Below are 19028 nucleotides of genomic sequence, written 5' to 3'. Positions count from 1 at the left end.
AATAGGGATGTTCACAGAAATCACTTCTCCAGTTAGAAATATGGGTCTTTTTAATACAAATGTAGAAGATTTGGAGGTTTTGTGCTAGCAGGTTTTTTTCCTTTTTCAGGATTTGAGCTTCTAGTTTGTTGTAGGGAGACATCATTGAAAATGTTATCCCTCAGCCATGGGAATCTGTTGTCCGATGTATTACTGAAAGCGAGTTAATTTAGCTGTGTTTGGCTTCTGAAGATACCACTCATGAACATCCAATCAACTTTCTTTTTCTTCCTCAGGATTTTAGGTTCTGTACTTAAATTTAAGTCTTTTCTAGGTGCACACAGAAGTGTCAGGTGCCACTTGGGAAAAATCTGTAGAGCCGAGCCACGTAGGTGCCTGTATTAGACCAGAAATGCACTTTGCCAAAACCAGCAGTTTAAGGAGCAGCAGACTTGAAAATCTGCTGTGCGTTGTTGGGTAACGGAGGGCAATTCCGGGAGAGGTGAACTCCTCTAGGCTGCCTTTCCTGCGAAAGGCTGGACTGGAGGATCTCCTGAGGTCCCTTTCAGCCCGGGTTGTCCTGTGGTCCTGTGTACTGGTACTGACAGTCGCCAGTTACCGACAAGGCAAGCAGTCTGCTTTTGGTTTGTTGCTCCCAGTGGTAAACTTGACTTTCTGGACACTCTAAACTTGCAAAGTCTTGGCCAAGTGTACTTCACGTTTGCATCCTTCTGCTGCTTTTTTTCTGTGTTTGTCCGTAGGAGAGCGCACCAGCAGAGGTAGTTGCAGAGAGTGGTAAAATGTCTGGTTTGCAGGGAACGGGGACACATGGGGAACTCTTAGGCTGGATTTTGCTGCAGGAAATCGGAATGCCTTTCTTGAGGAGCTGTCAGTTCTTGTGCGTATTTGGTGTTTTGTTGATTTTTAGGAAACATAGCCTCCAGGATGCATACACTGCTTTTTAATTCCAGTTTATTTTCGGTTCTTATTTCTTTATGGGATTTTTGTGGCCTGTGCTAGGAGAGGAGGAGGAATATTTTTTTCTCCATTGGAATTTAAGCCATATTAATTGACAATTTAATGTGAACTTGAATTCTCCCCACACAGTGATGCAGACTGCATGGTTATTGATAAGCTGGCCATCACTGACATCGGAACAACAAAAGCATCCAAACCCCTGAACAACGTGACCCAGCACTCAGAGGAGCACCAGAACACCGCTGCTGTTGTCACAGCTGTCACAGAAACGGCCACAAAAGACAGGTGAGATGGTCAAAATTCTCCTTTACCTGCCTGTGACAGAGAATTGGTTTTTACCATGTCACTGAATGCGGTTATTCTACGAGCAGTGTAAAGTCAAAGACGAAGTAGTACATCTAGAGTGTCCTGGAGTGCATTATACTTTAGGTAGTGTAGAGCTATTACTGCGATATATTGCACATATCTTTGTTTCCCAGAAGTGCTGTCAAATCATCTGGTTTATTAAGATAATGGACTTCTCATTTCTTACTCATGCATAACAAATACTCACTGTGGGTTGTACATTCAGGTGAACAGATAGACTTTTACACTTAAAATATTATGAGGAATGTAGAAATGTGTTTTGATAACTGAACTAGGAAGTAATCTCAAGGAGAAATGATATTAATAATTTTTTGTGAATGTGACAGTTTAGGTCTTTTTAAATATGGAAGCAAATCCTTCTGCATATCTAGTGCTATCATCTCCACAGCTTTGCTCTGGCTCCTGGTTTTGGCCAGAGAGATGCGTATTAATAATGACGTGCTTCTGCTCTTGAGCTAAGACAGCCTCTCTCGGGTGTCTCAATCCTCCTGGAGCAAGCTTGCTGTTAGATTGAATCTCAGATGATGGTGCTTAGCTGAAGCCAGACATCTGAGCCATCCTACGGGAACTTCTTCTCTTAGGTACTTTTGGTAAAAGGAAGAAGTTCTAACCAGCGCTTTGAGCTTCATGCAACCGATCCACTCAACTCTACTCCATTAAAATCTGTCCCGGCTATTGGCACTATTGCTCTTTATATTGCCCCGGTACAGCTACTGCCTAGTGTTTGAGCCCACAATTTACAACCAGTCTCACACAAATTCTAGTGCTAGGGTAACTCTTACTGGGGAGGAAGCCAAGTATCCCATCGGGTCGTTGTTCTCTCCACCACACTCCAGGTACTGTCAGGGCCCTGCGTGCACCAGCAGGCGCTGACAGGGTGACAGCAAAGTGGGGTGGGGGGGCAAAAACCCTGCAGACAAGGTTCGCAGTCCCGTGGGACCCCATCCAGTGATAGCCATTCACGTCCTCGTCCTGGGATGAGGTGGATCCAAGGACAAGCCATGGAGTCAAGTCAGCAGGTCTGCGGCGGCAGGAAGGCGCAAAGCCATGCGTATGGCATAGCTCCGGCAAAGACCTACATCCAGCTCCCAGGCTGATGGTGGAGGGTGCCTGACGGGGGGAGGCCCCGGACAAGGCTGGTCAGGTCAGAGCCTTCTGATAGACTCAGGACCCTGACGGTCATGTTCCAAACTTCTGGTTCAATAAATTAATTAATGTTGTATAATCAGCGGTCAAAGCTGACTTCTCAGTTTCTGGTTGGATTTTTAAACGCAGTATTTTGTAAAGGACTTGGAGGAGGTTCTTATTAGGAAGCTAATAATGTTTTAGCAGGCAGAAGAAACAAAAATAGAGGAAGGATGGCTCATATACTACTGAAGAGGAAAGTTTCCAGCCAGGATGAAAGTAAGCTTTAGGAGTGAGTATGTTCCAGCAGTTACATTTCTCTAATATTACTCTTTGTGTTTCTCTTTAGGAAAGAAGAAGTCTTGCCCTGTGCTGAAGCCACATTAAATGGCCCTGCTTGATGAAACAGATGCAATGGGACGTGTGTGATCCAGGCCAGGCTGCTACCTGGTGATGCAATTTGTCAATTTTTTTTTTTTTTTCACTTTAATTTTATTTTTTAATAAATGCTGCATTGATGAGAGAGCTGGCATTCAGGACCAGACATGTAGTTTCAACACCAACAATCTGTTCTGAAAGACACTTGCATTGTCTAAATGTAGCATTGATCAGTTAGTCATCACAGGAATGATGGGGTTCTTCCCAAGCAAGCCTTCTGCCTAATTTTAGTTCCTTGTCCCCTTCCCTCTCTCCCTTGTTTTTGTTTTGTATTTGGGGTTCAGTCCTATTTCCTTAGTGTTATTGCACACAGTATTCAGCTTCTCTTCAGAAAGGTAGCAGGTCTAACGCTGGGACTTGGACAGTGCACAAGAGTCCCGCAGTCGTGTGACCAAAGTTCCTGATGGAGCTGTCTTTGGGCAGCATTTGCACCGCTTTTGTATAGCAATAAAGCCTTATCAGAAACATTTCATAGGAGGAAAAGATGCAAACACTTTAAATGGGATGAAGCAGGGAGGGATTTTATTTTACATTTTTGTGGGGTGGGAGGGAAGTCATTGACATTGTCCCAAGCCAGAGGCCAAGTAGCTAACTTGCTGTAATGCTGAACTGTCTTGAGAAATGGGAAGTCTCTTCATTCCAGTGAATTGCTCAGTGCTCTCTCCTCTGGAGACGTGACAGTTCACTGCAGGATCTTGGGTCAGTTAGCATTTGGTCTCCTCTGTCCGAGCCATCAAAACTCAACTTCCCGGATGTCATCCTCCGTTGGCTGGAGAGTATGCAAAGAAGGTAGCATGTTGTTTGCCAGCTAAGAGGATAATGATCCACTGGACTGCTGCCATGCAGGAACAAGAGCAGATATGGCACAAACAGGTTATCAGGTGTTTGCTGGCTTTTTGGAGACTAATGTATTTTCAAATTATTATGGAAATCCTTTTCTGTTTGTTTTGTTCTGTTTTTAAAGTTTTTAATGGATGCAGGAACAGCAACACTTTTGCACTTTGTACCTAGTGACAACATTGGAGAGTGAAATGGCCCCAGCACAGGACTCCTGCTGTTAGCCCCCAGGTAGTCGGTCATGGAGAAGTTAGGGTGGGGGGGACACATACCGCTGCCTTGGGATGGTAGAGTAAAACAGTATGGAGAAATGGACTGCGCTTCAAACTGCCTGGGAGCAAGGTCAGTTGAAGGTGTGTACTTGACTCTGGAACACAGGATCTTCTGCGTAGGCTGAAGGACCTACTCCTGTAAAGACTGTACCAGTTTCAGACACAGGTCTGCACTGAGTGGTGCTGGCCTCTGCGTTGAGCTTGTTCCCAGACCGGACTTGTGCACATAGATCATACGGGTGTAGATGTTGGGCCACTCGCAGAAGCAGGCTCGGGCTGGTAACAGCAGATTGCCACGACCAGTGCTCCAGTGCTTATGCTCTACCCCCGTAGTCTAGATACAGAGCTGGGCCTGCTTTTGTGTGTAAGCTGTATGCTGAAATCCACCTGTCAAATGGTAAATGCCGCTTATTTTATTAGTCCAAGACCTAAGCTGGAAAATCATTCACTTTGGAATAAAAGCATGAAGCTTGACACATAGGTAGCCAAATAGCTTATTTTCAGATATATTCTCACTTGTGCATAACGAGGGACTTTATCCTGTGAGTATTAAAAAGTACCTCACACAGATCTGTTGTTATGAGCAAAGGCATCCTAGCCAGACTTCAGTCTTCTTAAAAAATACTTTATTTTTAACTGTGATATGTATGTAGTGCATATTGAATTTTCTTAACTGTATTGAGAGCTGGTGTTGGGGGGGAGTGAGATGAACAAAATGTTTTCACTGTTAGAGTCAGTCTGTTCTGCTGGATCAGTATCCGACGGTGACATACCCGCAGCACGAGGTTATCTTTGTGTGCCCAAAGATAACGTATTTTCGTTTTTGCTCTTAGGGAGAATTGAGGATTTGCTTTGCTGGAATACCAGATACGGAGGTTGCAGTGCAGAAAGCAGGATGAGATTACTGTGTGCATCTTGGAAGTTGTGTGCTAGGGTTGTGGGCCACTTGTATGCTGCTGACATAGCTGTGATTTCTCTCAGCTGCAATTACTGGGTAAGCAGGTGCTTTCGTGGCACAGTACTGTTGTTCTGGAAGCCTTCTCACTCACTCCTTGTAATTTAAAATAATAATTTAAAGTTACGTTGCGCTGGGAGGAAAAATCTCACTTTCTGCTTTGGTTACGCTGCTTGCTATTTGGAGATCAGTCCCACCCTTAGCCAGGATTATCAGAAATGATTAGTGGTTTTGAGTTCCTAATTGGAGACACATTAAAGTCTTAATTTTCAGAGGATTGGTGCTAGAGTTTTTCTGAAAATCAGGTTCTCTTCAGGCATTCTTTAAACACTTAAAAATGATACTATGAAAACTGAAAAATCATTCTTCTAATACATTAGTTCAACTTATTCCAGCAGCTGGTTGAAGACCATGATTGGGCTTCAGTCCCATTAAATACCAGGTGGCAATAGTTCTCTTCCAGTCTGTTCTCATTCATGGTTCTTGACTGTGGTGCTTGCAGGTTCCACCATGCTGCAATTATGACCAAGTCCATTTAGGATCAAGAGATTAAGGGGAAGTGTCCATAGCAAGCACAATTTGATCATCCTTCTGGCTTGATACATTTTCAGCCACCTTGTTGAACAGATGAATGATCTTTGCGTTAGGTTACGTCATAGACAGGGGTCACCTTACATCACCTCAATCCGTGCTGGCCGATGTTGCAAGAATACTGATTAGCTGTACCCGCCTGATCTGTTCATGATGCCTTGGTTTGGGGAGCAGTAACCTCCACCCGAAAAGTTATACGGAACAGTTGGCAGCAATAACATCCTAAAATGTTTGAGATACACGCAAGGACGTGTCTGTGCCTTTCGTTGCAGACTCTGAACTTGTTCGTTAGCTTTTGGCTTTGAGTCAATAAATTTAAATGAAAGCTTTAATAATATATTTAAACATATCCAGTAAGCAGATCTAAAACCACAGTTTAGTTACTGGGGGACACATTATCTTAGTTTATTAATTTGATTACTGGTGTCCAGTTACTTTTGTGATAAGACATTTTACCGGTAGTTAACTAGATTTGTAGAAATGCACAAGCTCTCTTCCTTTTGTGACAGTGAATGATTCCTCCACGTTTGGGATTTAAGCTCTGAGTTATACCTCATCGCTCCTGTAGGATTGGTCTTCACACCAGCCAACAAGCTCATCTAGAAAAAGTTCCTCATGCTTGGTATGTTGGGGTTTGCAGTTCAGAACAGATCCAGAGTCAGATGATGGTTTCCTTCCTGCCTGGCTCAAATGATTTTGTAGGTAAACCGTGCATAAATTTCTTTCTCTTTGTAAGTCTGAGCTTCCCGTCTATCTGGAGTCACAGTGGATGTGTTGAGGTTGGAGGGTCCCATGCCTGTAGTCTATGGCCTCTCTCAGTCCCTGTTGCTGTCTGAGCTTTCTTCCTCGCCGTCCCAGACTGCTGCCAGATGCTCTGCAGGGCAGCTGGGTGCTCCGACTGCTTTCTCTTTTCAGGTGACTGTAAGGTACAGCATGCAGTGACTTGACCAAGCCCTTTCCACAGGTCAGGCCATGCCACATGCAGTGCCAGCACTGTGTCTCCATGGCGGTTGTTCATGGTGGCATCTCGGGGCACACTGACTGCGGGAGAGCTGCGTTACCTTCTCACCGAGTAAGCCCTGTGCTCTAGGGAAAGACTCTTACCCAAGGTTGTAGCGGGATGTATTGTCTACTGAAAATGGATTTACTTAACCCAGCTATACCCTTTGAAAAACGCCTCAGCTTGCTTAGATACTTGGTCAGAAAGCAGTGAAGGCTAAACAGAAGTTATATTCAGCACTGTCCTTCCTCATTTATGTGCAGTATTTTGAATCTGTCCATATCGATATGGTATATATAATTTTAGGTTTGAATCTGTATACTGATGAGTGTGTATATAGATATATATTTGCAATATGTATTATTCCATGTATATTTATACACACACAGTTGGATATTGTGAGAAACCTGGTGAAGCAGACACTCAGAGCACAACGAGCCTAACTTTTATATCTATGTACAGCTCCGTGATCAATAGCAAGTCATCGATTAAACATTTGTTGTACAAGACCAAAACCAGCAAGGCATACCTTACTGAGGGGAAATGGTTCTGCTAGGATATTCTAGTTCAAGGATTTTACCCAGCTCGGTGTTGATACGGTGGATTACAAGAGAGCAGCGGCTTGTCCAGTGATCCCGCTGTTGCTGGCATCCCTGCTGCTGCAGAGCCTTGCCCACGTGCTTTCATGCTGGTGAGGAGGGGGCCTTTTGTGCACAATTAGCAGTTAAAAAGTGATCAGTTTAGCCAACACTAAATAATTCTTGAATCATAGCACATTTATCTTTGGCTGGTTGGACTGTGGGAAAAATACGTTACTTGGGATGATGCAGCCGTTCAGGAGTCCTGCCATCATCACATCAGATGACTGTTTTCAGGCATCCAAACTCCTGTGTTCAGTACCTGGGTATTAAACTGTGGGGAGAGCACAGCTGTAGGGCTTGCAGTCAGAAAACCCTGTGCTGCAGAAAGATCAAGCGTAACTAGTTTGGAGCCATGGAGATGTGATCTGATAGCAGATAAAAACTCAAGTGGTATGGATTAATTATTTCTGTTGCTCACTACAGGCTTTTAATGCTGGGTGCAGGGACGACAGCACTATGAGCAGGCGGGTGGTTACGTACCCTCTTCAAACCAGGGGAGATCGGGGGTTGGGTTCATGGGCTTGTATTCCCTTGCTGTCCCGAATTGGTGAGGTCCTCTAAAATTGTATGCACCAACTTCAAATTAAAGTTTAGGTGAGGTAGTCCTTTGAAGGAAAGTGATCAAGGAACATGATTGTAGTTTATTCAACAGTTTCACCAGTCTTCTAACAAAATTTTCCCCCACACAAATACAATTTATTGCTTCTTCTCTTGAGTCATAACAATTATGCCAGACAAAATCCCAGTTACTCTTCTGGGTAATAGGTCCTCAGCAAAGCCTGATATAAATTTTGTAAGCATTCCAAGGCTTTGCTGCCCTTATTGCTTTTTAGAGCGCTGCAGCTGGCAAGCAGAATGGAAAAACAGTGGGTGCACAAATTTATTTAAAAAAAGAAGAAAAAGAAAAAATAAAACAGCAAAAAACCCACAGTGTTCCCCTCAGCATCTATTCAAAAAGGTTCAGGCATCCCAGTTTGCCAGTGGAAAGGTTTTAGGTATGGTGCAGTGTGCCAGGTGGATGAAAGTTAAGGGACATTCCTAAATAATATATCTAAAGGAAGAAAAATTTAAAATGGCTTTATTGTTGTCCACTGACATCCCAAAATCATTCTTCCAAAAATTAGCCAGTGAGCTGTAATCGAAATCATTATTTATCAGTGGCATAACTTAGAGCAAACCTTAGTGCCAGTCACTAAAGGTTTACACCACACTGCATGCTCCTTAATGCTTCAGTCTCTGCTAAATCCTTCTAGCCACAAAGCGCCTTGATTTCCCTCCTGCCCAGTTAGAGCTGTGCCTGAGAATACAGCCTGGGGCTGTAGAGCCCTGGGCTAGGGCTTTTTGGTTGTTACACCTCTTTCTCTGCACTTCTTGTCTGACACTCTTAACTGTCTTCAGTAGTGTTTTCATCAGTATGTACTAGTAAGTTATTTCTAGACTTCACCTTCCGTTGTGCTAAGCACTGTCTTATTGCAATGATAATCACAGTAAAGCTGAAAGAGCCTCATTTTCTTCAGTTGTTCAGTTTATCTGGTGGGGGAAACAGCTGCTGTATGGCAGAGTCCCCTAATTTCTGCAAATGTTAAAGACCAAAGTGCTTTGCCAGTCGTGGTGGAAGAGGTGCCACAAAGTCTTGCAAGTACTGTGATACTGACCATGCAATTTGATGTCACCTGAGACTTCACGAGAGGAAAGTCCTGCATCTTGGCTGCCAGATTAATTATACTTGATAAATAAGATCATTCGATATTTTTGCAATGTAATACTTGACTTTTTTGATGCCATATAGCAGCTCATCTTGCAGTTTTCACTCATTTAAAGAACAGGTTTTCTTCTCCTCTTGCTCTTCCCAAAGCAGTGATCTCAGCCTGAATCATGTTCAGAAATTATAAACAATTGATTTTTTTGTTACCAGAGGTTTTGCTGTTGTTAGAACAAAATGACAAAATGAAACCTGCTGTTTACAATGGGATGCTAATTTTCTTTGTTTCGTTTGTTGTTAGTTTTTTTTTACCTGGCATCAGTTCTCTCTGGAATCCTATTCTGCCACGTACTCTGTTGTTCTGCAAGCATCTGTATCTCCGGTTGTAAGCTCTCACAAGGCAAGCATAATGCACCTACATGCTCTTTTGCCAACCCCAGCTTTAAAATAAAACATTTTTAGGTGTTTCTTCCTGAAGGGAAACTCAATTTCTGAATCTCATCCCAGTCCCTTCATGTTAGGGGAGAGCACTCGGTGGGGGAAAACACTGAAAGGGTTGTGCAGTATGATGCAGGTTCATGATTTAGGAGCGTGGCTGTTGGCTTGTGGTGCAGGAGAGTTTTTCTCTGGTTTGGACATCACAGGCCATTAAAAACCAACCAAACAAACAGCTGAAAGATACGCCCTTGTTCTGAGAAGATCTTACAGCTTTCTGTTCAGATTGCATGGGATGGGGGCTTTACTTCTGGAAAAAAAAAAAGTTGATGCGTAGGAAAGAGGTGAAGAAGAATGGAGAGCTGTACTTGGGTGTATCCATCTTCACAAGGTCGTGTCATTCAGGGGCTTAATATTAATTGGCTTAAACTAGGACATGTTGCATTGAGTACTGTACACGGAAAATTCACAGAGGCCCCTAACTAAACTGATGATGCTGCACACTTCAGAGTGGTTTTAGAAAAGCTGTTCCTTTCATTGCACAGTACATTTCACATTACTGTTAGCTTCTGGCTCCTTAACGCATATTGTGCTACTGCTTCTTTCTTTTCTAGTCTTGTCCTAAGTTGTGTGGTTTCTCTAACCAGGGTGTAAAAGGATTTGTTTAAGCCTTGTTACTCAAACCACCACATAATCCAGAATATGGTTGTGTGTAATATGGTTAACGCTAGGCTTGCAAGGATTTAGTTTTATTTTCAAGAGCAACATGGGCAGGGAAGAGCTGAAGGCGCTCTGAAAGCTAATTAAACTAAAACCTTGGTTTTGGAGGCTATCAAGTGTATTGACATTGAGTGCAGCAATATGTGTCTTTAAAAAAAAATCTAGGGCTTAGGTGTTTATTTGTAACTGTTCTCTATTTGATTCAATAGCTAGCTAATCAGGTTGCAACAGGATTTTTTTTCCTTTGCTGAGATTAAATCTGAGTTTGTGGCGCTTTGCTATTGCGATAGGTGCCTCTTCTTTTTCAGATCCATCCCCTCACAGTCTGTGCATTCCGAGCTCAAGTAGAGCACAGTTGTCTCTAGTGGAGCTGAATACCTTGCTGCTGGCACATGGCACAAGAGGGGAGAGCTCTGTGTTTTGGAAACGGGTGGTATGGCCTTCATAAGATGGGCTAAGACTGACTTTATGCAAGTGATTTTTTTTTCCCCCTTTTCTTAATAAATGTGTTGTTTTGGCAGTTTTTGTTTTGTGGATAGAAGATACCTGCATTGTTAGTTTCTCCATCAAAGCAAGAAAACATTATTTGAGAAAAAAAGGGTCCCAAACTTGAGAACAACCCAAACCCACTTGTAGCTCGTTCAATCTTAGAAAGAGACATTTAGTATTAAATATCATGTCTTGGTAAGGTTGCACCAGTGTGTTCACTCAGTCAGAACAGAGTGCCATATCTCAGACTTGGGCATTGTGAGCTCTAAGCACAGGATTTCCATTATTACTAAATTTTAAAATAACTCGGGATGAAGTTTGAAGTAATAATTTTACCTTTGCATGACAACTTGCAAAAAATAAATCCTTCTGGTCAGGGGAACTGCGCGTTTTTAGTTTCATTATGGACAGTGCCTTAGCTTGGTCCCAGAATTATGCATCGTTAATTATTTTTATAGGTCTTAGGTAGCAGAAATGGACACCTTAGAGGTACTTAAAGTAATAGACCATTTTTAAAATTCAGTTCAGTGAAAGTTTAAGATTCTTTGGCAAATAGGTTTGATACAATTCCTGTTGATTTCATACTGGCTGAAGTTTCCAACTTTATAGGGAATGCTGTTTCATTTGGGGCGAGAAAGCGATTTTTAATAATGGTTTCCCTCCGTGGTAGCTGCTGATAAAATGCCAGCTGATAGGAAGTTTCTAGTAAATCTAAGCAGGCATCTTATGTGTACATTCACTATGAACTTTCTGACAAATTTGAATGGAGAAAATAAACAATTTGGCTCCTATATGCTAGCTTATCTCATCTAAAACTCACTTACCTCATTACTAGAAGGGCATTGTGGTGACCAGTCCAACCTCCCTGTTCATTTTTGTACAAAAATTAACTGTATTTCCTAGTGACTGTTATCTGTCACCTTTCACAACATAAGTATAAAAATGTTAGTGAAATATGCCTATATGTAAAATGTATTTTTATATTTGATGCTGATCAGGAGAGAAGAATCCTTTTTCTCTCCTTGAAGTTGGGGGGGCTTTTATAAAGGACAGATCCTTCCCCATCTATTTTTTATTTTCTCAAATTGTTTGGACAGATGTAAACTATTAAAAATCTTTTCTCATGTAATTTTGATGCTCGTAGCTAGTTTTTCTAGACCTTTCTAGGAATTCTAGAAATGCTGTAGAGGATCTCCCACTGTTGGTGGATTTTGAGTAAGCTTGTCTTCTGCGGTAAAGCTTGCCATTGCTAGATGCTTGCAAAAGTGTCTCCTAGGCTAGATAATTAATGGAACTAAACTTGAAATGTAATTAACTACAGGCACAGCAAATGTTAATTGAAAACTTTTTTGTCGTGTACAGCGTGGAACTATTTCTTGCTCCTTGGTAAGCCCATGGAAATCCTTTGCTGAAATGGTGAACGTTGCGTCTGAGCCAGCCAGAGCTGGGTTGCCGGCGGTGAGGTCCTGGTCTTGCTCTGTCCTCCTTTAAGCACGTACTGGAGTGTATGTAGCCAGGTCTCTTGGATGCTGCATCCGTGTGGGCTTTGATGTACAAAATAGGTATTGAAGAATCACCTGTGGTAGGTACTTCCTTGCACTGGAGGCTGTGCGAGAGGAGGGTTGTGCTCCTCTGTTGCCGGGAGCCCTGAGCTGGCACCGTGCTGGCATGTTCCTCCATGGTCCTTGTGTTCCATGGTCCTCACCGCATGGCAGTGACGTTGCACTGAAACCTTAACTCTTTTCCTGCTCATCTCATCTTCAGACTAAGGCTTAAACACCAAATTGTGACTGACTTGCCAGGACAATCTGGAAAAATGGCTTTATGCAGAAAATCACCTCTTCTCCCCCGAGGTCAGACGACATCCATCTGTTGCACAGCGGTGTGTTCTCTCTGTCCGGGCTCTCTCTACGTATCACCACCTCTCCAGGTGTGTCTGCTCAAAACATTCAAAGGGCAAACAGGCAAAATGGCTTCTGTTCTCAGTGGCACCTTACAGAGCAGGGACAGACCCTTTTTAGGGGATTTGTCAGTTATCTGAAACATGCCGGTATCAGTTAGGATAACACAGGGCACTAAACTTGCCTTAAAGTGCATTGATCACACATGTAATTTAAAGTTCTGCATTCTTACTCTTTCAGAATCAAATAACATAAAGAAAACCATTAATTACCTCATGCTGTAAATTTATGTAACATATGGATCACGTGAAAATATGCATGTTACATGAAAACATTAGAAGTTAAAAAAAAAGGAAGTATTTAGCAAATAACACAGTAAGTTGTAATAGTTAATTCAGTGTTCAGTTCCTATATATCATTTGAAATAGAAGCATTATCTTTGTAAAGAATATCTTCGCAGTCGTTATCAAAGCACAGTTTTCTTTTTGCCTGAGACTTTGAACAGACTTTTCTTTCTTTCTTTGTTTCTTAAAATAAATTGGCCAAAGCACAGGGTGGGAGAGTTCAAAGTACTGGGGACTCCTTTGTTTCCTTTCAGAAACTTCTCTTCATGTGACACGTATCCTATTCATTTGTAATTAATTGCCATTTATTGAACACATCACTCCTGCTATTTCCCTTGTAAACCTGTGAACAACTTCTCTCCCTCTGTCACTCTGTCTGCTGAAACTTTACCAAGAAAAGGCATTTGTGCTCACTCAGATACTGACCAGCTCCTAGCTGGGATAGAGCCTGCCTTTTTTTTTTTTTTTGTTGTGTAACTTCAGTTTGTCTCGCTTCTCACACTTTCCTACTTCACCTTTTATGGTACAAATCCACCAGACCATCCTTCCCTGGCCAGCCTTCCCCTGAAACTGTCTGCCACGGGGATTGGGGGCAGAATCGCATCATCTTGCGAGTACGTGTGTCGTCTTTCGTGCACGAGATGCGTTTGTGGCATCTATGGTGGCCACTCTGAGGGGGGTCGGGATCGCCCACTCCGCTGTGGCTGGGTCGGGTTCATCTCCCCCGTTCCCACCCGGGACCCCATCCTCGCCCCAACAGAGTTCGCCCTCTTTGCATTCCAGCTGATGACTGAGTGCCCTTGAAGGAGTGAGCTGTCTCTAGGGCAAAACAATGATCAGCAATAAAAATTCCAGATAGAAAAGCACTAGTGCCTTTGTTTTAGTTCGGAAGGAGTAATTTCTTCTCATTCCAGCTTTGGAACCAAGTCGTGTTTCATCTCCAGATAGCCAGGAAACGGGGAAAGAGAACATGATGCGCAGAAGGATCCCACGCTGTAATAATCATAATTTTCAAATACCCCACTGTTGTTCCGAGTGCCTTATATCCATCCAGATCCCAACAAAAGGTATTTTCAGTTCCTTGTGCTCTCCTTCCTCTTACGCTTCCCTGACCTCATAGCTGCTTATGCCACTTGGTATATCCCCCGGCGTGTGCCGCCGAGCTTCCCGGCTGTGGCCGTGTTTCCTGCACGGCAAGCTCCCGGCTGAGTCCAGCGAGGTCTTCTTCACCGGGGGCTGCAACAAGGACCCCTTCCCTCCCTTCCGTGGGCTTTTATGTGGAGTCAGGGTGTGAAGATGATTTCAGGACCGTTACTGGTAGTGCATGGGGAATCAGGAGATGTTGCAGCATTGCTGTGCCTCCATGCAAAAGGTTGGTGGGTTGCCTTTAAGGACAGGGCTATGCAAGGAGAGCAGGCTCCTTTTTCTAAAGGATAATGGAGATTATGCGGTGGGGGCTAGTGCAGCAGGGCATTTAACATGGAGTAGTAAAGGTAAATTTGATGTACATCCTACTGTCTTTTCAGAATGTTTTATTGATGTCCAACTAAAAAATGTACATTGAATTTGTCCTCCAGGTGTTAGAGAAACTATCCTTAAAAGCGCCTAAGAAATTGATTATACCTAATTTTGTGTTTAAATATAATATTTAATATTAAATATTTTATTATTTAATGAGTAATTTAAATTAAAACGTCCTTTGTCAATATGGGCATGTAAATATTTTCCCCTTATGAAATATAAATATTCCTCATCTGAATTTTGTTTTTTGAATGAAAAGCAATTTTTCTGCAAAACAGTCACTGAGAAATACTTGAAAAGCTGCTGACAAGCTTTTCCCTTTTATAATTATTCATACTTTTAGTAGCAGCACGATATCAGTATAACTGAAAATAATGGAAACATTAAAACATTCTGTGTTAAATTGATACCCGCTGAAATTGGACCTCGCTCTGGCCATTGAATTCATCGCAAGCCAGTTGTGCAGTTTGGGGCTGTATTTATGGATCGTTGCCCTTTGGTGGGATCCTGCAAATCCGCAGCCTCTCATGTCAAAGGAGACAGGTCAGGTCCTGAGCTGGCTTCGCCGTAAATCACAGTTTCTAAAGGTGTACTAAGATGATGACTAATAGGGGTACTAGGGGAGATGAGAACATGTATTGACCTAAGCTGTTCTGTTGTGTCACTTGTTTGCAGGTTCTTAACTGGGTGGCATTGGCAGGAGCTGTGCCATTACTGGTGTCACTGGTGTGACACGGCTTGTCCTTGGGTGTTAGCTGGCCCGACCCGCGAGAAGCCTGGCAGCAGAAACCTTGCAGGCCTGTAATTATCCGTTCGTTAGTGCTAGGGTTAGGGGTCATGAAGCAGTAAAAACCTGCTGCCTTTGTCCTGTGTTTTCCTGGTGCGGCGCTCGGTAGTAGATGAGATCCAGAGGCTTGTGCCGCTTCCCTGCCGACAGCTACAGCCGGAGGGAGCCGAGGGGTTTCCCTGCGTCGGGAAATGCCTGGTGCTCGGCCGGGCTGGAGTTCCCCAGAGCCCACCGCGTCTTAGTGGAGCCGGAGCAGGCCAGGAGCCCTGGTGATGGACGTAATCTTGACTGCGGGGCAAAGGAACGTCCCCCTCCCCTGCAGGGTTTTAATTGCAGAGGCTTCCGAAGCAGCGGCTTTGCGTAGGTCTGTAATCCACCCTTAAAACCAGACCGTGAAACAAAGACAGCGGTTGGAGTTAGGCTTCCCCTGGGGTGGGCTGAGCTCGCTGGCTGGTTTGGGTCACAGGAGGTGCACGGAGAAAGCAGCACGACGTTTGTGTCGGTGCGGGCGCTGGAGGGATGTCGGAGCAGCCTGGAGAGCTCACAGCCCATCAGTGCAGACGGACTCACGGCCAATTTGTAAATAACACTTGACCTCCCCCACCCCACTTTGTAGATATTTTTACAGCATCCATCAGAGTGTTAATTTTCCTGTTGGTTTCCTGTTTGGCTGAGGATGTAAGCAACCCAAGACTTGTGGGCTTGGACCATGAGATGGAAGAGAACAGAGGAGACCTTGTGATTAAAAGAATTCTTGGAATTTCACAAAAGAAAATCAGTTCTTCTACCAGCCTTGTTGGTAATTTAAAGAGCAGATTTAGAAGTGAGAAATATACTTCCGTTTGCTTGCTGTGCCTGAAATATTTTACGTGTATTTTTATAAATTCTCCTCAAAGTATCAACTGTCTCTTCTGCTTGCAGAAGGTTGTGCCCAATAAAAGAAAAGGCAGTTTTATTTGCGAGGTGGAAGTTGCTGGGACAAGGGCTGCGCTGGCAGGCGGCTGCAGGACGGGCAGGAGCAGATCCCAGGCAGGGTGAGGGTTTGGTGGAAGGAGCTGCTGGCTGGAGAGTGCTGGGTTTGTAAGTCCTCGGCTCTTTGTTCCCTTCTTCTGCTCTTCATCTTCAGTTGTTAACGTATATAGGGACTATTTATATATATATATATATATATATATTTTTATATATATATATATATATTTCTAAATTCACCTTAAACCTATTTTTCTCAGAGCTTTTGGGTTTGCATATAACTTCTTGATTAGTAAGTGTGCACCTTCTAAAACAGCTTAATCATTGGTACAAATGAAAAGGTACTGGGCACACAGAGGAAGGGCAGGATTTGCTGGGGACTCGCTTCCACTGGGCTGAGGCGTGAGAACAAAATGACTTGTTACTGTTTTTTCAGTTCAAGATAAAATACTATTTTATACTTGTTGCCATTTTCTCTAGATAGGTAAAGCTGTGTTTTCAGACTGAAAAAAAAAAAAAAGTAACTGCTTAAGGGTGTTTTTCATTTTGGCATTTTTCTCAGTGAGGCTCATGGAAAAGAAGGTTGTTGGTTTTTAACTTTCGTTCCTTGTCTGTTTCTGTCTTTGCCTTTTGTATCCAAACCGGGTTTTGACAGTGTGTAAAATTTAGATGAGCAGCTTCAGTTGAAATGTAAAGTTTTATAGAAACCTTTTTCTTGATCTGGTATTTTGTATACCTTTTCTTTAATACAACCCAAGTACCGGCACTAGATCAGTTTGGCAGTGCTTAAGACAGTCGTCTCATATATATATATGTGTGTGTGTGTACCTGTATACATGCATACATATATGTATATACATGGAGTGGGTAATATGTATTATTGCACATTAAAATATCCATGGTTCTAATGATATTTTTACTATAGGGTGTGTCTGCTCAGACAAACAGAAACTTCCTTTTTAGGCTCTGATTTTCCTAACTCGACAGGACACCATCATTTAACCAGTTAATTTGCACTTAGCATATTTAAAGCAATCAAATATTAAATATTCTTTGCCACCTTATCTTGGTCCACGGTCTGTTGAATTGGAGCTTCTGGAGTTGCTTCTCCGGGGCTTTTCCGTAACCTCCATCGGTTTCTTTCCCGTTTGGCTGCAGTTTAGACTTGAGGCAATTGGAAATGTTTGGCTTTTTGACTGTTAGCACAAACCACTTAAAGGTCTGTCCACCCCAGAAAATCCACCTTAGGCTAAAGGATCCAAAATGCTTGTTTAAACTAAAAACAAACCAAAACAGGTTTGGTTTTTGTTTTTTTAAATAATTCCTTATCTCCAGGAGAACTGGGAAGCTGTAGTGACTGCAGCGATGCCGGTCAGAGCCTGGGAGCTTGGCATGTTCATCCCAGCATCTCCTAAAGGGAGCGGAGCTCTGGCCGGGGAGGGTGCGTGACCGTCCCGGGGCGCCCGCGGCCGTGCCCTGCTCCTGGGGTTTGCTCTTGGCTGCAGCCACTCATTTCAGGAGAGGACCGTGGAGACGGCCACCTTTGCGGTCCCTGTGTCACAACCAAGGTAGAGCTCTACGGGGCCGTGGGGGATGTGAGGTGAAACCTTCCTGGGCCCCTGAGAGCAGGAGATCCTTTAAATCCACTGGTCTGAGCTGGGGGAAGGCACTGCAGTGGGGATGGGGCATTAATGTATTTGAGAGCTGGCTTTTGCAGTGCTCGGTACCCAGGCGTGAGCCCAGATTTTCAGCATAGCTCTGCACCTGATTTTTCTCTGCTCTTCTGAAAATCCAGTCATTTTGTTCCAGTGTCCCGAGAGCTGAGTTTCCCTGAAAATCTGCCGATGACCTGTAGAGCACTGTCGGGAAGTCCAGCTGCTGTGCTTCCCCGAGGAGTGGTTCGGGGGCAGGTTTTATGTGCAGGCGCCCAGGTGGCCTGGCTGGAAAAGCAAGCGTTAGGGGCTGAATCTATGCCTTTTAAAAAAACCACAACCCATCAAACGGTGGCCGATAGGTAAGATGCACTCTGTATAGCAATAAGAAACACTTGCCTGCATAGACGGTGTCCTGGGGCTGTCGCAGTGGCCGTACCGGTAATGGCTGATGGATGAGACCGTGGCTGGTGTGGGGAGGGAGGGTCCTCGGAGAGCCCTGGACCCCCGGGGCTCGATGCCGGGGAATGCGGAAATCCCGTTCTAGCTTCATGTGGCCTTTCCTCTAAACTGGGAAGGGGTGGCAAAGGCGGGGGGGTGCCCACCTGGGTTAATTAATTTAGTGCAATGACATAGGGGAGCCTTTTTTCTCATGATGCCTACTGCCCTTAAATGTTGAAACCGGGTCTTTGTAAGCAATGTCTGTGTATCTATGTGTATATATGAGGGACAAATTTTAAATTACTGCCTTTTTTCCCTGTTTATTTTTCTGAGTAATTCCAGATGTACTTTAGTCTCTCTACTGTCAAAACTTTTATATTGTAAATCTGATGCTGGTGGCTTTTGGTTATTTTGGTTTTTGTTTTTGTAAAAAAGAAAAAAAAAAAAAAGAAGAAAGAAAAAAAAAGTCTGCATCTCTCTATGTTGTCAGTTTTAGGCTGTAAATTCCAACTATCAATAAAAGTTCAAAATTCACGTGCCAGTGGTGGATTCCTCCATCCTGCAGGACATGCTCAGCCCCCGCCGTGCTGCATCCCACCCACAGCTTCGCTCTCCAGCTTCGGCCCGACCACTGCATGCAGGCAGGCAGCAAGTGCAGGCAGGGGCTGAGTGCAGGCAGCATTCGGGGTGGTGCCTGCAGAAACCTGCAGGTTTCTTCTGCTGGCACACCCAGGAGAGCTGCTGGACTGGTGGAGGAGCTGGGCTGGCTCGGGTGGCTTCCTGCAGCCCCTGGTGAGAGCAGAGGCTGGGGTTGCTGGTTTTCAAGTCATCTGTTGCTGTCAAAGGGAGAAGGTAAAAGCGGCATTTTTCACCTGCGCTGTCTCG

General features: G+C 43.8%; 1 protein-coding gene across 3 annotated transcripts in view; it reads left to right on the top strand.

The window, feature by feature from the left end:
• Nucleotides 1–18677, top strand: part of PPP6R2 (protein phosphatase 6 regulatory subunit 2) — a 123146-nt gene extending 104469 nt beyond the window's left edge. For all 3 annotated transcript variants that reach the window (XM_030013014.2, XM_030013017.2, XM_030013016.2), the window contains 2 exons: nucleotides 1087–1242; nucleotides 2798–18677. In XM_030013014.2, coding sequence (XP_029868874.1) covers nucleotides 1087–1242; nucleotides 2798–2849 — 208 coding nt within the window. In that variant the 3' untranslated portion in view covers nucleotides 2850–18677. The remainder of the gene's footprint in view (nucleotides 1–1086; nucleotides 1243–2797) is intronic.
• Nucleotides 18678–19028: the final 351 nt, after the last annotated feature.

This window comes from Aquila chrysaetos, chromosome 5, assembly GCF_900496995.4.
Source record: "Aquila chrysaetos chrysaetos chromosome 5, bAquChr1.4, whole genome shotgun sequence".
Lineage (NCBI taxonomy): Eukaryota > Metazoa > Chordata > Aves > Accipitriformes > Accipitridae > Aquila > Aquila chrysaetos.
This window is presented reverse-complemented; position numbering and strand designations above follow the sequence as displayed.